Genomic DNA, 16,742 nt, shown 5'->3' on the forward strand with positions numbered 1-16,742 from the left:
TGTCAACGACTTAACCTCATATTTTTAGGAGCTTGTGTGAATTGTGGAGAGCTCTGCTTTCAAATGGAATCAACAAAACAAGGGAAACACATTTTAGTAAAAAATTTTATTATGATTATTTACATCAGTTCCTTGATATGCATATAAATGTAAACTTTTATTCTTGGTGATATTTCACATATGGTTTATTTAAACTCGGAGTTGATAGTGTCATTTGAATGTACAGGTAGTGAGAAAATTTTATATTCACAGAATATACACACACGTGCATCCAGGGGTCGTTTCTGTTCAAGCCAGCGGTAGGGACACTGTCCCGTTGACCCTGCTTCTGCTCCTCAGGTGCACACTCACATCTGTCAAGTCTTCCACATGCTCCTCGCTCTTCTTCTCCTTCAGGCTGTTGATAAATCTCAGAGTAATTTCATCCCACTCCTCCGGCAGTAGCATCAGAAGAAACCCGATACAGATGATGATGGTGGCAGCCAGGCGGACCACATTGAATATCACCTCTTGCTTCAGGAGATCCACAGCTAGGGAAGGAAAATATCACACCGGTCAAACCCTAGGATTGTTGAGCCTCTCTGAAAAGCAGGGCTACATCTCAAGACTTGCAAACACCATAATTATTCTCCATCACTATCTCTGTTCCCTTTCCCGTTCCTTTGCTGTAAATCACACTTGCTCTTCAAGGCTCCGCTTAGAGGAATTGGACTTACGAACCTCTTTGGTTTTCTCACTAAGCACTTACTTTCCCATGGCGGATTGCCTTCATTTGTCTTCAAACACACTGGGCCACTGCTGTTTTGTTTTGTTTTTAACGACTCAGACCTGTTTCTTTTCTTGATCTTTTATAAGTGCTGTCGGTTTTAAGGGGTTGATTGAGGAGAAATTCATATAACTTAAAATTAGCAACTTTATGAAGTGAGTTTAGTGTACCCACAATGTGGTGTGACCCATTCCCCCCAACTCCCTGTCCCTCCTCCTCAGGAGATCCTTTTCTCTCCTTGCATCCCACTCCATTTAGCTAAGCTGTCCTTCAGCCCTCTCTGCACACAGGGCTTCGTAAGAAGCCATTTAAAGGGCGCCACACCTACAAGCCCTCTGCACATTCTGTGTGCACATCTGAAGTTAATACTCGGTGGCCGATGTATGCTAAGCCATTGGAAGTTATTTGTTGAGCAGATGAATCTGTGGATGAATAAATGAACTTCCTTGACAACTCCAGTTCTCTCTGATTTTGTTTTTCTCTGAACATCGTATAGCCCTTGGACTTTATCTCACACAATTTTACACCTAATAATAAACTTCTTTGTAGAGGTCCTAGCTGTTTTGTGTATGCCTACTGTCTTTTCTAAACTTATCCGTAACTATCTTAAGGAAACAGTAATCAATTTCTTTTCTTGTACACAGTCCTGCTGATCACATGGTAAATGGTCAATAAACACTGGCTAACTGTTTCGAAGGGGAAAAAAAAAGAAATGATTACTTGAGAGTTGGGATCACAGAATTTTAAAGTAGAAATGGCTGAACTGTCACTCAGAGGACTAATTTCCGTGACTGGTTTCACTAGACACTTCCTAGAAAAATATTAATAGCTTTCCCTCTTATCCTTGAAGTGAGGCAAATTGCTTTTCCTAGAGGGTCACCTGTTCAGTCCCTTCTCCCCCCAGAAGCTTCCACAGCTCCCCAAGGATCATCTGATGGGGAGCCAGCACTCGGTACTATGCTTGTGTTTTCATTACTGATGACTTCAGAGTCGTGTGCTCTAATGCCTTTTGTTTCTATAGGACATCCTCTAAAAATACCACAAAATTAGGTTGTCAGGGAAATCACATGAAACCCAAATGATACATTTGGTATTTAATTCTAAAAGCACATCCAAGTAAAACAGTGCCTTTGTAGCTGCAGATTTTAAATCCGCTGCACAGTCCGTTGTTTGCGACCTCGTGATATTTAAAAACAACTTCCAAGGGAAAGGACGTGTAATTCTCGATTGTTAGAAGAAACAAATCAGAGCATAAAGCAAACAAATGGACCACATTTACCAGTACCTGCGTTTCCAGGAACACTGAGTACTGTTCCAATGGAGATGAGGATTGGATATGTCAGGACCACTCCAACGTTTACCAGGATGTTGAATGCTGGAAAAAAAAAGGAGGGCACGGGATGAAGGGGTTGGTGCACTGGTCTCTCAATACACAAGAACCAACACCTTTGCTAAACATGCTTTCTCAAGGGTGTGCATCTTTGTTCAATTAATCTTCTCATTTTGGTGACGGATGACTTGCTTGGGTCAGTTAAGTTCTTTGGTCCTCCTGTGCCTCTCTGCCTGAGCTCTTGCCAGCTGTCTGACAGAGGTGTGGGAGAGGTGAAGCCATCGATCTTCCACACCACATGTTAGCGCTGGAAGGGCAGTCTGGGGCTAGCCGGAGGCTGAAAACTGGGGACTGATTGAGTTTCGATGCTTCTTTCTTGCATACTTTGCTATTTAAGCTACACACTGGGCAATTTACAGGCTCTGGTGCTACTGTCTAAGATAAGGTCTGTCCAAGGAGAGCAGATCCTGTGATCCTGCATCCTCCCCCTTCTTTCAAGGTCACTTGGACAAATAAAGTGTAATTCACTGGAGTCTGGGAACCGTTTTCCCACCCTGATTGTGCAGAGGTCAGCAGAGGTCAGGCTCACAGAATAAACTGCTAGAGTAAGCTGATGGTCTTTCATTAATATTTGGACTCCTTTAGTTAAAAGATCATTATTTAAAATAATCATCCAACTCCATTCAAAATTGCCCAAATTATACTTTTCTAATAGTTATAAATTATAGATTATCAGTTTGATAGAGTTAAATTAAACTTTTCAGAGGTTGTAAAGATGAGTATTCACAAGAACAAAAGGTCCTTTAATCTGAGATGGTCTCTTTGAACGTGACTGAAGCATGTTACCCATATTTCTGAAGATTCTAGACTCAAAGAAGTTTCTAGAACTATTTCAATAAGGATGTATATATTTCTGTTGTCACTTACAATTAAGCTCACCAACTTAGTTATCCAGAGTCATTTGTTCCTGGTAATTGGAGGCAATGGGTTTAACCCTTCAAGACACACAAGCATATGCCATCAGCAATTAAGACAGGGGCCTTCCTAAGTTTGTAAATGTTCCTTTGTTGTGGCAAAACTCAATGTGAACGAATATTCCAGCACTTTGAATCTTTTCTTAATCTCATGGAGTCAAATAGGGAAAATTCTAACAAGTTAGGAATTTACTGAATGCATCGAAATGCTGCTGAATCCCTCACTTGTCATTTTATTGATAGGAGTGCACTTTGGCAGACTGAGAGGATGGAGTGATGCTTCAAAACCGAGCCCTCCTTCCTCAACAAAAGCCCAGGTGGTTTCCACGAAATGCGTTGTCTATTTTTCCTTAGTTCTTTAGATGGAATAGTCTTTGATAACCCAAGGAAAATAATTCCTAATTCAATGTGTTCTTCAGAGCATGGGATCCAACCCGAGTTTAAATGCAACTCAGATATTTCAGATAAATATTTGAGACTGACCCGTATGCAGACAAAGATAACTCCCTGGAGGGCAGATCACAGCCATAACTGCAGGTGATGTGGCGTTCAGAGCACTGGTATTTGCCTACGAGCTCTGCCACTCAGACTAGTCCCAGCTAAATCACACGCCATTCCCATGGAGAAGAGAGGGGTGGGAATAAAAACGCTGGCTCCCCAAATCCTGGAGAACATAGCACAGGGAAGAGGCTGTCTCTCTAATTTGTCACAGCTCTGCTTGGGCACAATGGGTTCTGGTGTGCATTGGTGGCCTTGATGGGGCAGCTGCAGAGTCAGCTGGCACCACCCTACCTGATGGACTGAGGAAACATGCTGCTTGGAGAAACTTGGGTCTCACTGCCATGGGTAGCCCAGCCTGACATGGCTTACTTTAGATGTGTCAGTCACTCTCATTGGTGGAGGGCTACTTTGCAGGAGGCACAAATTCCATGCACACAGAAGTGGCCAAGAGGAAGTGACATTCTGATTACGATTGGCTCCAACTACACTGGTTCTGGCCAGGAAACAATCTGAGCACTTTTAATTAGCATACTTTGATCTTATGGCCACAAGACCAACTTCCAAATATGCTATTGATTTTCACTCAACATAGAGGTAATGCGAGATGATAACCATCCAGTTTTGGGTTTGGGAAGCAGAACTTCAGGGACCAACAATTAAAGCTTGATCTTTCTCTTGAATGTTTTCAGTTTAAGGACCTTCCCTGAGGGATCTAGGCTGAAGTGGAAAAAGACGAGCCAATCGATGATCTTGCTGGAATCAGGGCATTTTTCTCTTGGAACTGCAGTGCTGCTACTGTTTCCAGTGTTATGTTAGCTTAGAAGGTCGGGAGAAGGGCAAAGCTGGCCCTGCAGGGCGAGTGCACTGGGTAAATGTGGAACAAAAGAGTGATTGACACCAGGCAGTCTACGCAAGAAGCAGAATGAAGCTGGTTTTATTCAGAATAAGCACTGGGAGCTGGGGTTTGCTGTTTTCTATGACTGAGGAGGAGAAACTGGGTCCTCTTACATCAAGTATGGGTAGACAAACATCTGGAAAGTGGGAGCCAGGAGCTCCAGAGTTCTAGGACACCCAAGGAAAGACTCCAGAAGTTCTTTATTTGGCCTACAAATGGGCACATTCTGCTTAGCCAGGCACACCAAACTCAGTACATGCTGTGTTCTTTATCTCCTGGAAGGGGATTCCTGGTGGATTCTCCATACTCTGAAGAGTGGGCTGTTCAACAGGCAGGTGTGAGCCTACCATATTCATCTCTAAGATAAAGTAGATTATAAACCCAGCCTCGGCAATGTGGTTTTCCAACTTTTTCATGATCTTCGTCTCTCTTGAATGTTGTCCTCTCCCCTCCCCTACTCTCCCCTTGCCTCCTCTTCCCTTCTTTTCTTCATATCCATCTCAGCTGATCCCAGGGCTCTGGCTACTTTGAGTATTTTAATGCCTCATCCATGATCATTTCTGCCTGTCATACTATGTACATAAGAAGCGCAGTAAGTCACACATCACACCATGAAGACTAGATGAGGCTACCTAAAGGCCAGTGGTGGACAGAGTGACCTGAGCTTCCAACTGGAGAGTTTAATTCTCAGCAAGCACTCTATGATGGCTAGCTATGAGATAATTACGCAAGAGTCTACCAAGAATTGTCCACACATTCAATGGCCATAACCAATGTAGTCTGGATCTGTGGAGCACAAGAGCAGCAAGTGGGGTCATCCCACTAGGACCATCTGTTCAAGTGGAAGATCAAGTGACACGGAGAATGACAGACACAGGGTATGGCCACTTACCTAGCCATAGTCCTGCCATCCCACAGAGACAGCCCCAGGGCAGTGCAGCAAAGGAGGACCAGTGCTCCACCTTGGTGAAATACAGGATGATGGGCGTGAAGGAGATAAAGATCAAATTGAAGAACCCCAAGGTAGAGACAAAGTGTGCAGCTTCACCAAAGTTGGCACTGCCCAGAAACATCTTAAACAGAACCTGGAAAGGAGAGAAACTCTTGAGAGTCTTTGCTGTAGGACAAAAGTGAATTCAACTAAACTTACTGGCCTAGAGTTTAGGCTCTGTGTCTTCTCGCCCTGCTCCCTCTATGTTCCTAAATGGGCTAGGACAACAAAGAATTAAAAAGGCCCTACATTGGTTACAACGGATAGGAGCTGCCATGAAATTTATTTCTTGTAGTGTTATAAGTCTTTGGGTATACTCAACACTATGACAACCAAATCATTAAGGTGGGCACAAGGTGAAGGATAAATGAAGGTTCTATGAGTCCACACAAATCTAGTGTTGATATGCCATCAATTAATTCTTCCTTGCACCCATGGGATTCTTTGCATCCTTACTATGACAGATGCCGAGAACTAAGTGTTATTAGATTGCTAAGACAAATACTGAGGCCTTAGATTTGTAAGCACTCTCCTCCCTGAACTTAAGATGCCTTCATAAGAACTTTGTAAGTAACTGTGTTACTCTCTAGATTAAATATAATCTCTTTTTCTGGGTTATAAGCCCACGTATAGAGGCAGAAGATCGGTAGACGTGAAGGGATAACATGAACTCACAGAATGGGCAGAAGGAGGAAGCCAGACATGGTTTGTATTCTTGACTTTTTAACCCCCTTTTCCCTTGCTAACCTACTAACAAGTATTACCAAATGCAGCTTCAGATTGTGTCTGCCTGGAATTAGGGTTCAGATATCATTTTTTGTATGTTAATAACCATTACCACTCCTGGAATGAGTGTATTTTGTTGTCTGATCAGGAGAATTCTTTCTCTATAACAGCCTTCCTGTTTTTGAGGCAATTTCCAGTACTACTTTGACTTGTAACTTCATGAATGTGTTAGTTTTTCTCTTAGAGGACTTAATCTTGCTGGTCTTTGGTCCTGTGCACCATTTTAGTAGTGCTTCTATGAGGTGGGGTAGGCACTCATGGTAAATGAATGAACACTTGTCAAGCTTGTCACACAGAATTAGTGGGACCCTCTCCCCCAAATATATCAATATGGAATCAGACTTTGTGTGTATGGGCCGCAGTGGTGGTGAATAGGCAAGCCTCCAGGAAGGGCACAGAAGGCTGTTTCTATCTTTCAGAGTTTGTTTCATCCTTGCTTTTCATTTTATTGAAACTCTAGAAGAGGTGAAATTGGAATTGCCCTTTAGATACATCAGAAAGTTATCGTTTAAAGAAGTTGAACTTTGGGAAAATAACCTTTTAGATTTGCCGTCTAAGACCTGGCTTCTGAAGTTATGTGTGGTGACCCCAGTGACATTTTCTTGGATGACAGGGAATCCAGGGGAGAAATTGCACCAAGTACTCACTCACTCACAGAGAGTGTCTTCGTTTTGCTAATGGCTTGGGTTCCATACAGTGTGGGTTCCTTATATAGGAAACATCACACTCTCAAATGACAGGTTATTATTTTTAATACCTCTATGGTGTTAAAGTAATTACCATATACTCAAATGAAAACAATCAAGAGGGGAGGAGTTGCTTTCCTTACATTTTTTGCTGTAACTGCCTGATAACTGGGGGCAGTGTTGGCTCCAGGCCAAGGTTGTAACCATGGCTACCTTACTAAGGCCTTGGAGAGTTACATAATCTTTCAAAGCTTCAGTTCTCTCTTCCAGAAAGTACAAGGAACTATGGCATGTAAGGACATGACAACAGGGGGAAATTTTCCGTCAGATGTCCACCACACAAGTATTTATAAAAGGGCACACGATTATTTAACATGCCTGTATTTTTCTAAAATTTTCCTTTCACTTCTTGGTTTTGTTGCTTAATCCTAAGCTATGACTGACAGCTGACTCTAGCGGAAGGTACAGACCTACCTTATACAGTGCAGATGTGGAGGCTGAGCCCACAGCAAATGCCACACCGATGATGGAATCAGCATGGAAATTATCCGCGTACGCCATCATGACGATGCCGGTAATTGCCATTATTGCTGCGACGATCTGTCAAACACAATGGAAGGAAACAAGAAAAAGTTATGCTTTCATATCCCAGATCAAGCCATTTGAGCCCCATGAAAGCTGCTACATTCTTCCTTAAGGCTGATTACCTCCTCCTTCATCAGTGTTTACATTTAAGAAGGGTCAGTATCCTTGTAATGTCCTTGACCCCTCTGGCTCCTACATGGCCCACAGAGTCAACTAACCAGGGACCATAGGGGCTCACAGAACCTAAAGTGACAACCGGGGAGCCTGTATGGGTCTGACATATATGCCTCCTGCAAAGTAGCCCTGCATATATGATATGGAAGTATAGCGTGGTGTTATTGTGTGACTCCTAACAGTGGGAGCAGGGGCTGTCTCTGACTCTTGCTGGCTTTTAGGACGTCTTCCCTCCTACTGGGTTGCCTCATCCAGCCTTAATATGAGGTTCTGTGTCTAGTCTTATTATAACTTGATATGCTGTGTTTGCTTGATATCTCTGGGAAGCCTGTTCTTTTCTGAAGGGAAATGGAGGAGAAGAAGGAGAAGGAGGAGGAGTGGGGGAGGACTTAGTCTTGAGAAGGGGAAAGTGGGGATGGACTGGGAGGAGAGCAGGGAAGGGAAACTTCTGTGGCAGGGAGAAGAAAAAAAGTAAAACATAGATATGGAAGGGTCAGTCAAAAGTATCAAAAGAGACAGGTCTGCTCATGCCACAGGCGTGCAATATAAAAAGCTATGTTGATTAATGACGAACAACTTAGGATTTGTTTTGTTTGTTTTCCTTGAGATTAATATCCTTGTTGGTGAAATGGATTTACCAGGAAACTACATCTAAGTATTTTCATGTATACATCTGTATTTTCAGACAATTCTGCACATATTTTAACCAGTTCCTTGGGTCAATGTGCATCTCTCAACACCTCACCAAGACTTGTTTAGGGAGATATAATTTTGATAGGGCTGAGAGGAAAACCCTTGATGAAGGGCAGCAAGACCTCCCAGCAACACAGAGAGGAAGGAGCAAGCTAGATCAGCATCAGTCATTTGGGATGTCCTGTGAGTCCTCTTCTACCTGGCTCTACATGCAAATTCATTCGTTTCCAAAAAAGATAAACCACAGAAAAGGAATTCCATTTAATTATGCTTTATTTTATTACCTTGCTAGAGCATTCTTCGTCTTTACAAATAGAAACAGTAATAATTTAACCAAGGCTGTAATGATTTGTTGTAATGAGGTACGACACTGGTTTGCTCAAGAGCTCACTCTGTGTGACCTGCTGTCTTGCGTCTGCTTCATCGATTTCCCTGCACTTGCTCCATTGGAAAGCACTTCAAAGTCACAGCAAGCAGTAAGACAAGGACCTTGCAATTGGGAGGATGGCATTTCCTCACTGACTTTAAATTCAAGATGAGAACCCGTAGGAGATTTAGCTGTAGGAAGATTCAGTTCTGAGCATTTCAAAGCCAGTGCCTCTGAAGCTAGCTCTGATACACCTGGGACATTCCAGGCCCTTTCCGGTGCTACTAGGGCATTACTTAGGATAACAAGGTGTGAGTAAAGACCTGGGGGCAGATTAGAGTGTGCTCCTCTTGGCATAGAACCCAACGACGACGCGTTTGTTAATGACCATCAGCGACAAGCGCGTGATGGCCCCAGAATGGTTCTACATTTAAGTACAAAACCCAGCAGGAATCCCTGGGAAACAGAACTTCTGTGTCAGCAGAAATAGATTTGCCTTCATAACAAGTTACTAGGGAGATGAGCAAATGTTGACTACTTGGCACTGTCAGGTGTGCATTCTTAGTGTTATCTGCCACCAGTGTGTGTGTGTGTGTGTGTGTGTGTGTGTGTGTGTGTGTGTGTTTGTGTGTGTGTAGGATTTAAGGCACACAGTGGAAGGTGCTAGGGAGTTTTACAAGTAAGAAATAATAGTAATAATGTGAATAAACCCACAATGGAGCTATCTGTAGCTGAGAATTCTGGAAGGCAATCATTTGCTTTGACTGAGGATTTATCATTCAGCAAGACATTGCAACCGCTGTGGGCAGTCTCATTTCTGAGAAATGAAAAGGCATATTGGTCAACTGCATTCTGATATGATTTTGTGTTTAAATCATCTTTGTTACCTAACATGTTCATATGTAGAAAAGGTTCTCTCGGAACACTGATCTCGGAAGATTAAAGATATTTTTAAAAAAGTTGCTGGCCAACTTCCAATTCTATTTTTTGATCGAGTAATTATATAAATACTTCAAGCAGTGTTAATAAAACCGTGTTAATCCTAATGAAGTTGGGAATGATTAGTTGTGTTTATGAGGTGACATCGGTATTTAGGACACTGTGTATTATTTATAATTCTGGATAAAGGGAAGTAGAAAAACAAACACTGATCCCTGACAAACAAAAACAACAAAACAAAACAAAACAAAAACCAAAACAGCCCTCGTCCAGGAACTGATGGACAGATGGTATAATATTTTCAGGACAAGCACAGGTGGGGTTCCTCCCTTTCCACACTAGTTAGAAGTGAAAAAAGGTGTGCACAAAGCGATCACTATAGATGTTTTCTCCAGACAAGACTCGGATATGGCTAAAGATGACATAATCTTAAAGCAATTGGAAATTATAGTCATAACAAGCCTCTTCAAGAGCTTGTGAAAATATTCGCCTGAACTATTTGTATCGACATACCAATTACTCCAGCATCTATTTCAATTGCTTGCATGGGGAGAAGTGGTTTTCCCATTAGGGGGCCAGATAACACTTAGTTAAGTTCCGAAAGCATGGAAATCTGAGTATTAGGGGGTATTAGGAAAACACTTACCCAAAGGCAAGGCAATGACTTATAAGACGCACAGTGTATTCCTAGCCAGGAGATAAATGTTTCCATTTAAAATGTACAATAATCCGAATAGACAAAGCCTTTACTGTACATTTGAGGATGTTTTCTATATTTCTGATGGACACATCTAGAAGTTGAGGAACAGATCTCAGCTCATCTTGAACATGCGGGAATGCACTGGATGGAAAGTCTATTTGGAGCATTCGTTTGGATGACCCTAGGATGGCCGAGCTTGGCTTGGCACTACTGCCTTAAACTTCAAAGAGTAAATATTCCACAGATTCATATAACAAATGCCCTAAGCACAAATCTAAGCCACACATATTTTTAGAATCAGCCTTCAAAGGCTTGGCCACTCATTTGATGGAAACAGAGAAGGACAGTACTTAGCACACTGGTCATGCTCCCTCAGGAAGCCTGCATCGTAATCAAGCTCTCCTACATGCCCATTAATATTGTGACTACCAAGGAAAACCGGGAAACTCTACCTCCCACGAGACCCTCCTTTGCCAAAAATATGAAGCGTCAGGAGGGGCTACCAGTTTGGCTTCTGAAAGCTTCTTCTGACGGATTATTCCAGATCCAGTTTCCTAACCAACTACAAGTACCTAAGTAAGGCAAGCGAAACCATCCTCTTCCTCGTAATGTCATTTTGTGTGAGAATGTTAGCCAACACTGTGACCACAAAACTGACCGTGCTGCCATCTGTAACTTCCCAAAGCTCTCTGTTCTCTCATATCGGGTGTAGCTACTTCAGTACAATGGATTCAGTTATCGCATTTTCCCAGCATGCCAGCCAGCCAAGTGACACATCCTCTGAGCCAGCTTGCTACCTTCTGTCCTTCAGAGGGCACTTGGCATTAACTTTCATGGGGCGTTTGTAAAGGACTATGTGGAGCCTGTTCCTAAAGCCCAAATGCTTGACATATTCAACACTATCTGTAGTCTTACAGGACAATCAGGCTTCCTTTACCTTTCAAAAACCCACTGAAGTCTAGAGAAGCAAGTCAATTGTGGCCGTGTGTGTGTGTGTGTGTGTGTGTGTGTGTGTGTGTGTGTGTGTGTGTGTTTGTATCCTTATATTTCTTTTTTTCTGTGTAGGCCTTCAAAAACCACAAGATATGATTCTCCTTATATTACCAAATAATCTATTTCCTATTCGCAAATGGTTTCCGGAATTATTTTCTGCCTAGCAGTATCATTCATGTTAGGGTCCAAGTCATTGAAAGGAAACCTTAATCCACTCTTTTGCTAATCCAAACTTCCTATATGGTCTTTACAGACCTAAAAAAGAGACGATAGCCTTAACACGCTTCCTTGAGGCCAATTCTGCTTTCTGTAATTGGTGAGTGTGGAAGAACGTCACTGGTTCACAGTGAATCCCTGATTCCCAAAGCCAAGAAGACATCCTAGAATAAAGGTATTAAACCACATTGTTGACAATGACTGCCATCAAACTCAGGGCTATATGTCCATGGTTGAGACTGAGGCACCAATTAAGAACTTGGCCATTGAGAGCTGTATGAATTCAGCGTTTGGGTGGATTTAGGTGGGCCTATTTTCAAGAAACCACAGAATCCTTAAGCTTCTCTACATTATATTTAAAATTATGTAAAGAACTGTCACTTTTGTTCTGAACCATAAATTGAACAAGAGATGAAATGTGATAAATAGAAAGAAGTGTGGGGATCTATAGCTATCAAGTAGAGGCAAGAAGTCCATAGAACATTAAGGGTACTACACCCCTGAATTTCTAATCCCTCCATGACCATTTTTATAGCAACTATTTGTATAAAATCTACCTAAAAGTGAGATCACAAGAAGACCTGGGTAGGAAAGAGGGGGAAATGTCCCAGAAAGAAGGACTGACAACTGTGTGGACAGACACAGGGCACACTGAGTTAATGATTAAGGATGTAGGCCTTGTGAGAATCAAATCTGACAGTGATCAGAATTTTGCTTTCTCCTTTCTTGGCTCCATTCATAAGGCTTTGCTCTGCCAAGAGGGGCCTAATGAGAAGGAGCCTACAGTTAACCCTCTGTGCCTGCCCCTGGGAAGCATCAAGGCTCCTGTGAGTCTGCTCTGTGTATGGACTGGCAGCTACCAGAAGCAGACGTAAACTAAAGGTCGTCTTGAATCTTCTCGGAATGTTCAGGATTAACACACCCCAGTAGCAGCTCAACTCTAGCATCCTATGTCTGGGCCATCGTGGGCCAGTTTAATTCAAAGTACAGATTAAGAAAGAGTCAGTACAGTTGATGTTCTTCAGTCAGGGCCTCTTAGAAAGTCTTCAAAAGAGTCATACTATGTGATGCAAGCTCTTTGGGAATAACACAATGGGGGAGATATTTGGTCGTCATAGGAGCAAATGTTCAAGAAACATAAATTCGTCCCTTATATCTATCTGCTACGAAAACTTGGAATCTGTTCAAGCATTCTCCAACCAACAATTAGCTAAAATTTCTCCATTTCACTAATTTGAAAATGAAAAGATTGAAATAATGATACAAAATATAAGAGGGGATCAAGATATCAAAGAAAGGCTTTATATTAAAATTTCTAGTCTAGTAACTAATTCTTGTTGGAATACAGGCACCAGTGACAAGGAGGTACTCTCTCAGCCAGAAAGGCATTCCCATCTGTGTTCTTTGCATCTGTGGTGCTGGTGACAGAGCCCAGGGTCTCATACAAACCAGACAGGCACTTTTTAGTGGAGCAATTTTAAGAAATATAGTTAAGTGTATGGGACCTCGGAGGTAGGAAAACAGCCACATTCAAGGCTGCAAGAGGTAGATTATGGCTTTGTAATATTTTCAGAAGTGCCGACTTTACAAATTTCCATGGGATAAATATAAATGACCTGTAAATAACTACTCCCAAAGAAATCTAAAAGAGATTTTTTTTAACACATCATGGATTACCAATAAATTGGATGACATGACTTTATAGTAGAAAAATAAAATGGTGAGTATTAATTTTTCCCTTTAGCTGTACTTCAATCAGGATTGACAAGGGACTCACAGTGGTTAATCTATGACATGAGTGCTATCCATTTGTGATCCAGATAGGCTGTTTACTATATCACCACCATGTGAAGCATCTTTCCTTCTCTTTGGGTGTCAAACATAAGGGTATATACAATGGAGTATGCACATGATAGAAAGAAGCAAAGAAAGGAAAAATGGCAAAGGAAGTTTATTATTTCATTTCTTATTAAATCTAGTTTTTGACTGTTCATGTCAAGCTTCCACTCTGAATCTCTGAGCAGTGTCTCTCAAACTCATTCGGAGTTTCTGTAATCACGTGCTTATTTTCTTCTCTAAAGAGATAGAGTTTTTCTATCTCCAAGACTGGGCTTGAATTCCTGGTCTCAAGTCTTCCTCCCGCTTTAGCCTTCTTGAGGGACTGCTACTACAGGCTGCATTCGTGTACCCAGCTCTTAGTTTTCTTTGAAAAAGAATGCCTTTTAGTCAGTGGCTCTCAGACATGATCTCTCCTTATAGATGTCAATCTCAGCATTAGGAAAGAGGCAAGGACCTAGACATATTGTCAACAAGAACAAGATTTGGGTAGAGAGATACACTTTAAACCCAATCTTAGACAGTTCTTCTAGAGAAGAATAAAGAGCTTGGATCTTAGTACTGCATAAACAATGTCCTTCCTGTGGTTTTTCCTCATAAAGCATTGTTGCCTTGATATGGTCAGGGCCTTTCCAGCTCCTGAAATCCACACAGTTCCTGAGAAATCGGTTTCTAGCATGGAATAACCACACAAAAATTATATGTATTAGATAATAATTATATCAAAAGATCACACATATTTATTTAAAAAGCCATGCTAGTACTAAAAGGAATAAACTCAAAACCGAGGTGTTCTGTACATGTTTAACATAGTTCAGTTAAGGATTTGCGCCCCAAAGTACAAGTTGTTGCTTTTCTTTCCATTCCTAGATTAGTCACACTAGCTATATAGCCACTTTTAATAGCATTGTGCCCGTTACCAGTGACTTTAATTACTGTTTGGCAATCTTTATCTACTTACACTGATATTAATTAAATCCATCTGGGTAAGGGCAGGCTGGGGGTTGTTCCAAAATATGTGGATTGACACGAGAAAAATCACAATCTTTACTGTGGCTTATTCTCTCAGACCCTTCTTTGCTGAGGGCAAGGGATGAACACGACAATAATTCTACAAGTTAATTCTAAAATAGGAACTCGATTTCTCAGGCTGGTTCAGTACCTACTGTTGCAATCAACTGACTCCCCAGCAGAAACAGCCCTTTCTCCCCTCACGATGCTGCCACTGCTGGGCTTTCCTAACACACATCTTCACGTTTCAATTTGTACTCAGAATCAGTGGGGAAAGTTTTAGAGAAACTCCACGAAACAGCAGTGCGGTGATAAGATTTAGGAAGCAGGGAGGCACCGCGCATGGAATTGAGTGTGCCATTACCCGTACTCCCATGAACCTGTCCTTCAGCACAATCCAGGACAGCAAGAAGACAAAGGCTTTGTTGCAACAGAACAGAGCAGAGACGTCAGTGGCTGTCAGCTTCTTTAAAGCCAGTAAATACAGGTAATTTGTCAAAGTCCACAGAATAGAAAAGGGAGCAGTTCTTTTAAGAAAGAGCTTCAGTGTCAGGCCATCTTCACCAAAGATCCGACTGCATTCCCTAGGAAAGAAAAAGAGGGTCAAAAGAGGTCAATACACAGGTACCATTGCAGACCTGTCCTGACTGATTGACTTGTCATGGCCATTGTTAGGCGAGGGCACAAACACTGCGGTCCATCAAGCATCTCTGGAATGTGCTGAGCCTAGGTTTGTCACCTGTCTACTTCAGGAAGTTACATCGGGAGGTCCTTGGAAAGAGCCCACAGCTGCTCCACACAGAGCAGGACCCTCTCCTCATCATATTCTTCTGAGTTGACCGGCCACTCTGCTGCCTATGAAGGTACTCAGAAAAGCTGGAGAAACTCCAACATGGGCAGTCACCAAAGTCTCTAGCTTCTGACAAAGCTTGAAGCTTCCCATGTGCAAAGGTGACAGGACCAAGATGGCTGCTGTGGTGTATGTAAGTGGACTGCAGACGGCTCCCAGAATCCTGTGAACGGGGAGCTTTTGTGTGTCCGTGAGGCCTCACAGACTTTGGGATTTAGTTATTTCTGGGTTACTGTTTCTTTCTAAAGTCTCTATCCAGTGACAAAGTTCTGTTAGTTTTCTTAAGGCAGAAAAACAAAGGACACTTCTGTGATGACCCTAAAAAGTAAGCATGAGGCTCAAAATGTACTTTATGCTCACTAAGCATGGTCCAGTCGGAACCTAGTACACGGAAATAGTCGCTTCCTTCAATGAAATCTTTGATTTGTTCAATTTATTGGCTACTCATCTCTTGGGGCCACTTTGATAAGAAATTCAGACAGTAACAGCAGTGTTGTGGTGACTGCCTGTGTTTCTGTGGGCTGAAAAGACGCCCTTTGGCTGTTTACTTTAATTGCCATCACAAACATGAACACATAGTATTTACTAGACAGTCATTTGCCAGCATGATATTTTTAAAAGGAGTATAAATATCTTGTTCAAAGCAACACTTTGCTAAGACTTGGACATATTTATAGGAGAATGCATTTTTATGACTCTGGACAGTACAAATCAGTAGTTTGGCTTTTACTGAAGTCAGATCACTGTCCTGAAAGCATTTAACACACGCTAAGCCCAAGCGATTTCTACAAAGGAAGTAGCCTCCCGTCCATCCCGGAGACTCTGGGATGAAAGAGTGACAAGGGCTCTAAGAACAGGGAGTTGAGCTGGAAATGGCGAGTCACTAGGTAAAGTGCTTGAACTCAAGCAGCTAAGGATGCTGGGGATTCGGAAAGGTCAAAACTGTGTTACACAGACAGACAGACAGACAGACAGACAGACAGACAGACAGACACACACACACACACACACACTGAACCTTTGGCGTGCACAGAATCCTGTCCTATGGGTTGGATTTCACGAGAGATAGATCCTCAAATCAGGAGTTTTACTAAAAGGAAGATGATATTTCCCAAAGGGAAGTTTTAACTCAACAGAGACACAACTTCATTGAAAGGAATCAATAAAGACCAAAGTCTTAGGTAAAGCACACAGAAGTCTCACGTATCACACACACACACAAAACCTAAAGACCCCTTTGCAGCCCTGTGGCCCCTGGCCATAGTAAGAGGTAACTTTGTACAGAAGGTTTGCACACTGCCTCAGATGCAAGGTTTGCTCAGACGCAAGGGGCTTCTGCCTGGTCAGAAAGCAAGAAGGAGTCCAGAGTCCCTGACTTATTATTTTATCCACAACCAGTAAATACACATTTACCAAAACACATGAAGAGAAACATTTATTAGACGGTTT

The 16,742-nt window shown here is 42.2% G+C and overlaps 1 protein-coding gene across 1 annotated transcript in view; it reads right to left on the reverse strand.

Moving 5' to 3' along the window:
• Nucleotides 1-91: 91 nt before the first annotated feature.
• Nucleotides 92-16,742, reverse strand: part of Slc35f4 (solute carrier family 35, member F4) — a 261,359-nt gene continuing 244,708 nt past the window's right edge. The window contains exons 4-8 of the mRNA XM_008770650.3: nucleotides 14,808-15,027; nucleotides 7,404-7,529; nucleotides 5,359-5,551; nucleotides 2,052-2,141; nucleotides 92-530 (exon numbers count right to left, since the gene is read on the reverse strand). Coding sequence (XP_008768872.2) covers nucleotides 289-530; nucleotides 2,052-2,141; nucleotides 5,359-5,551; nucleotides 7,404-7,529; nucleotides 14,808-15,027 — 871 coding nt within the window. The 3' untranslated portion in view covers nucleotides 92-288. The remainder of the gene's footprint in view (nucleotides 531-2,051; nucleotides 2,142-5,358; nucleotides 5,552-7,403; nucleotides 7,530-14,807; nucleotides 15,028-16,742) is intronic.

Source organism: Rattus norvegicus, chromosome 15 (genome assembly GCF_036323735.1).
Source record: "Rattus norvegicus strain BN/NHsdMcwi chromosome 15, GRCr8, whole genome shotgun sequence".
Taxonomy (NCBI): Eukaryota; Metazoa; Chordata; class Mammalia; order Rodentia; family Muridae; genus Rattus; species Rattus norvegicus.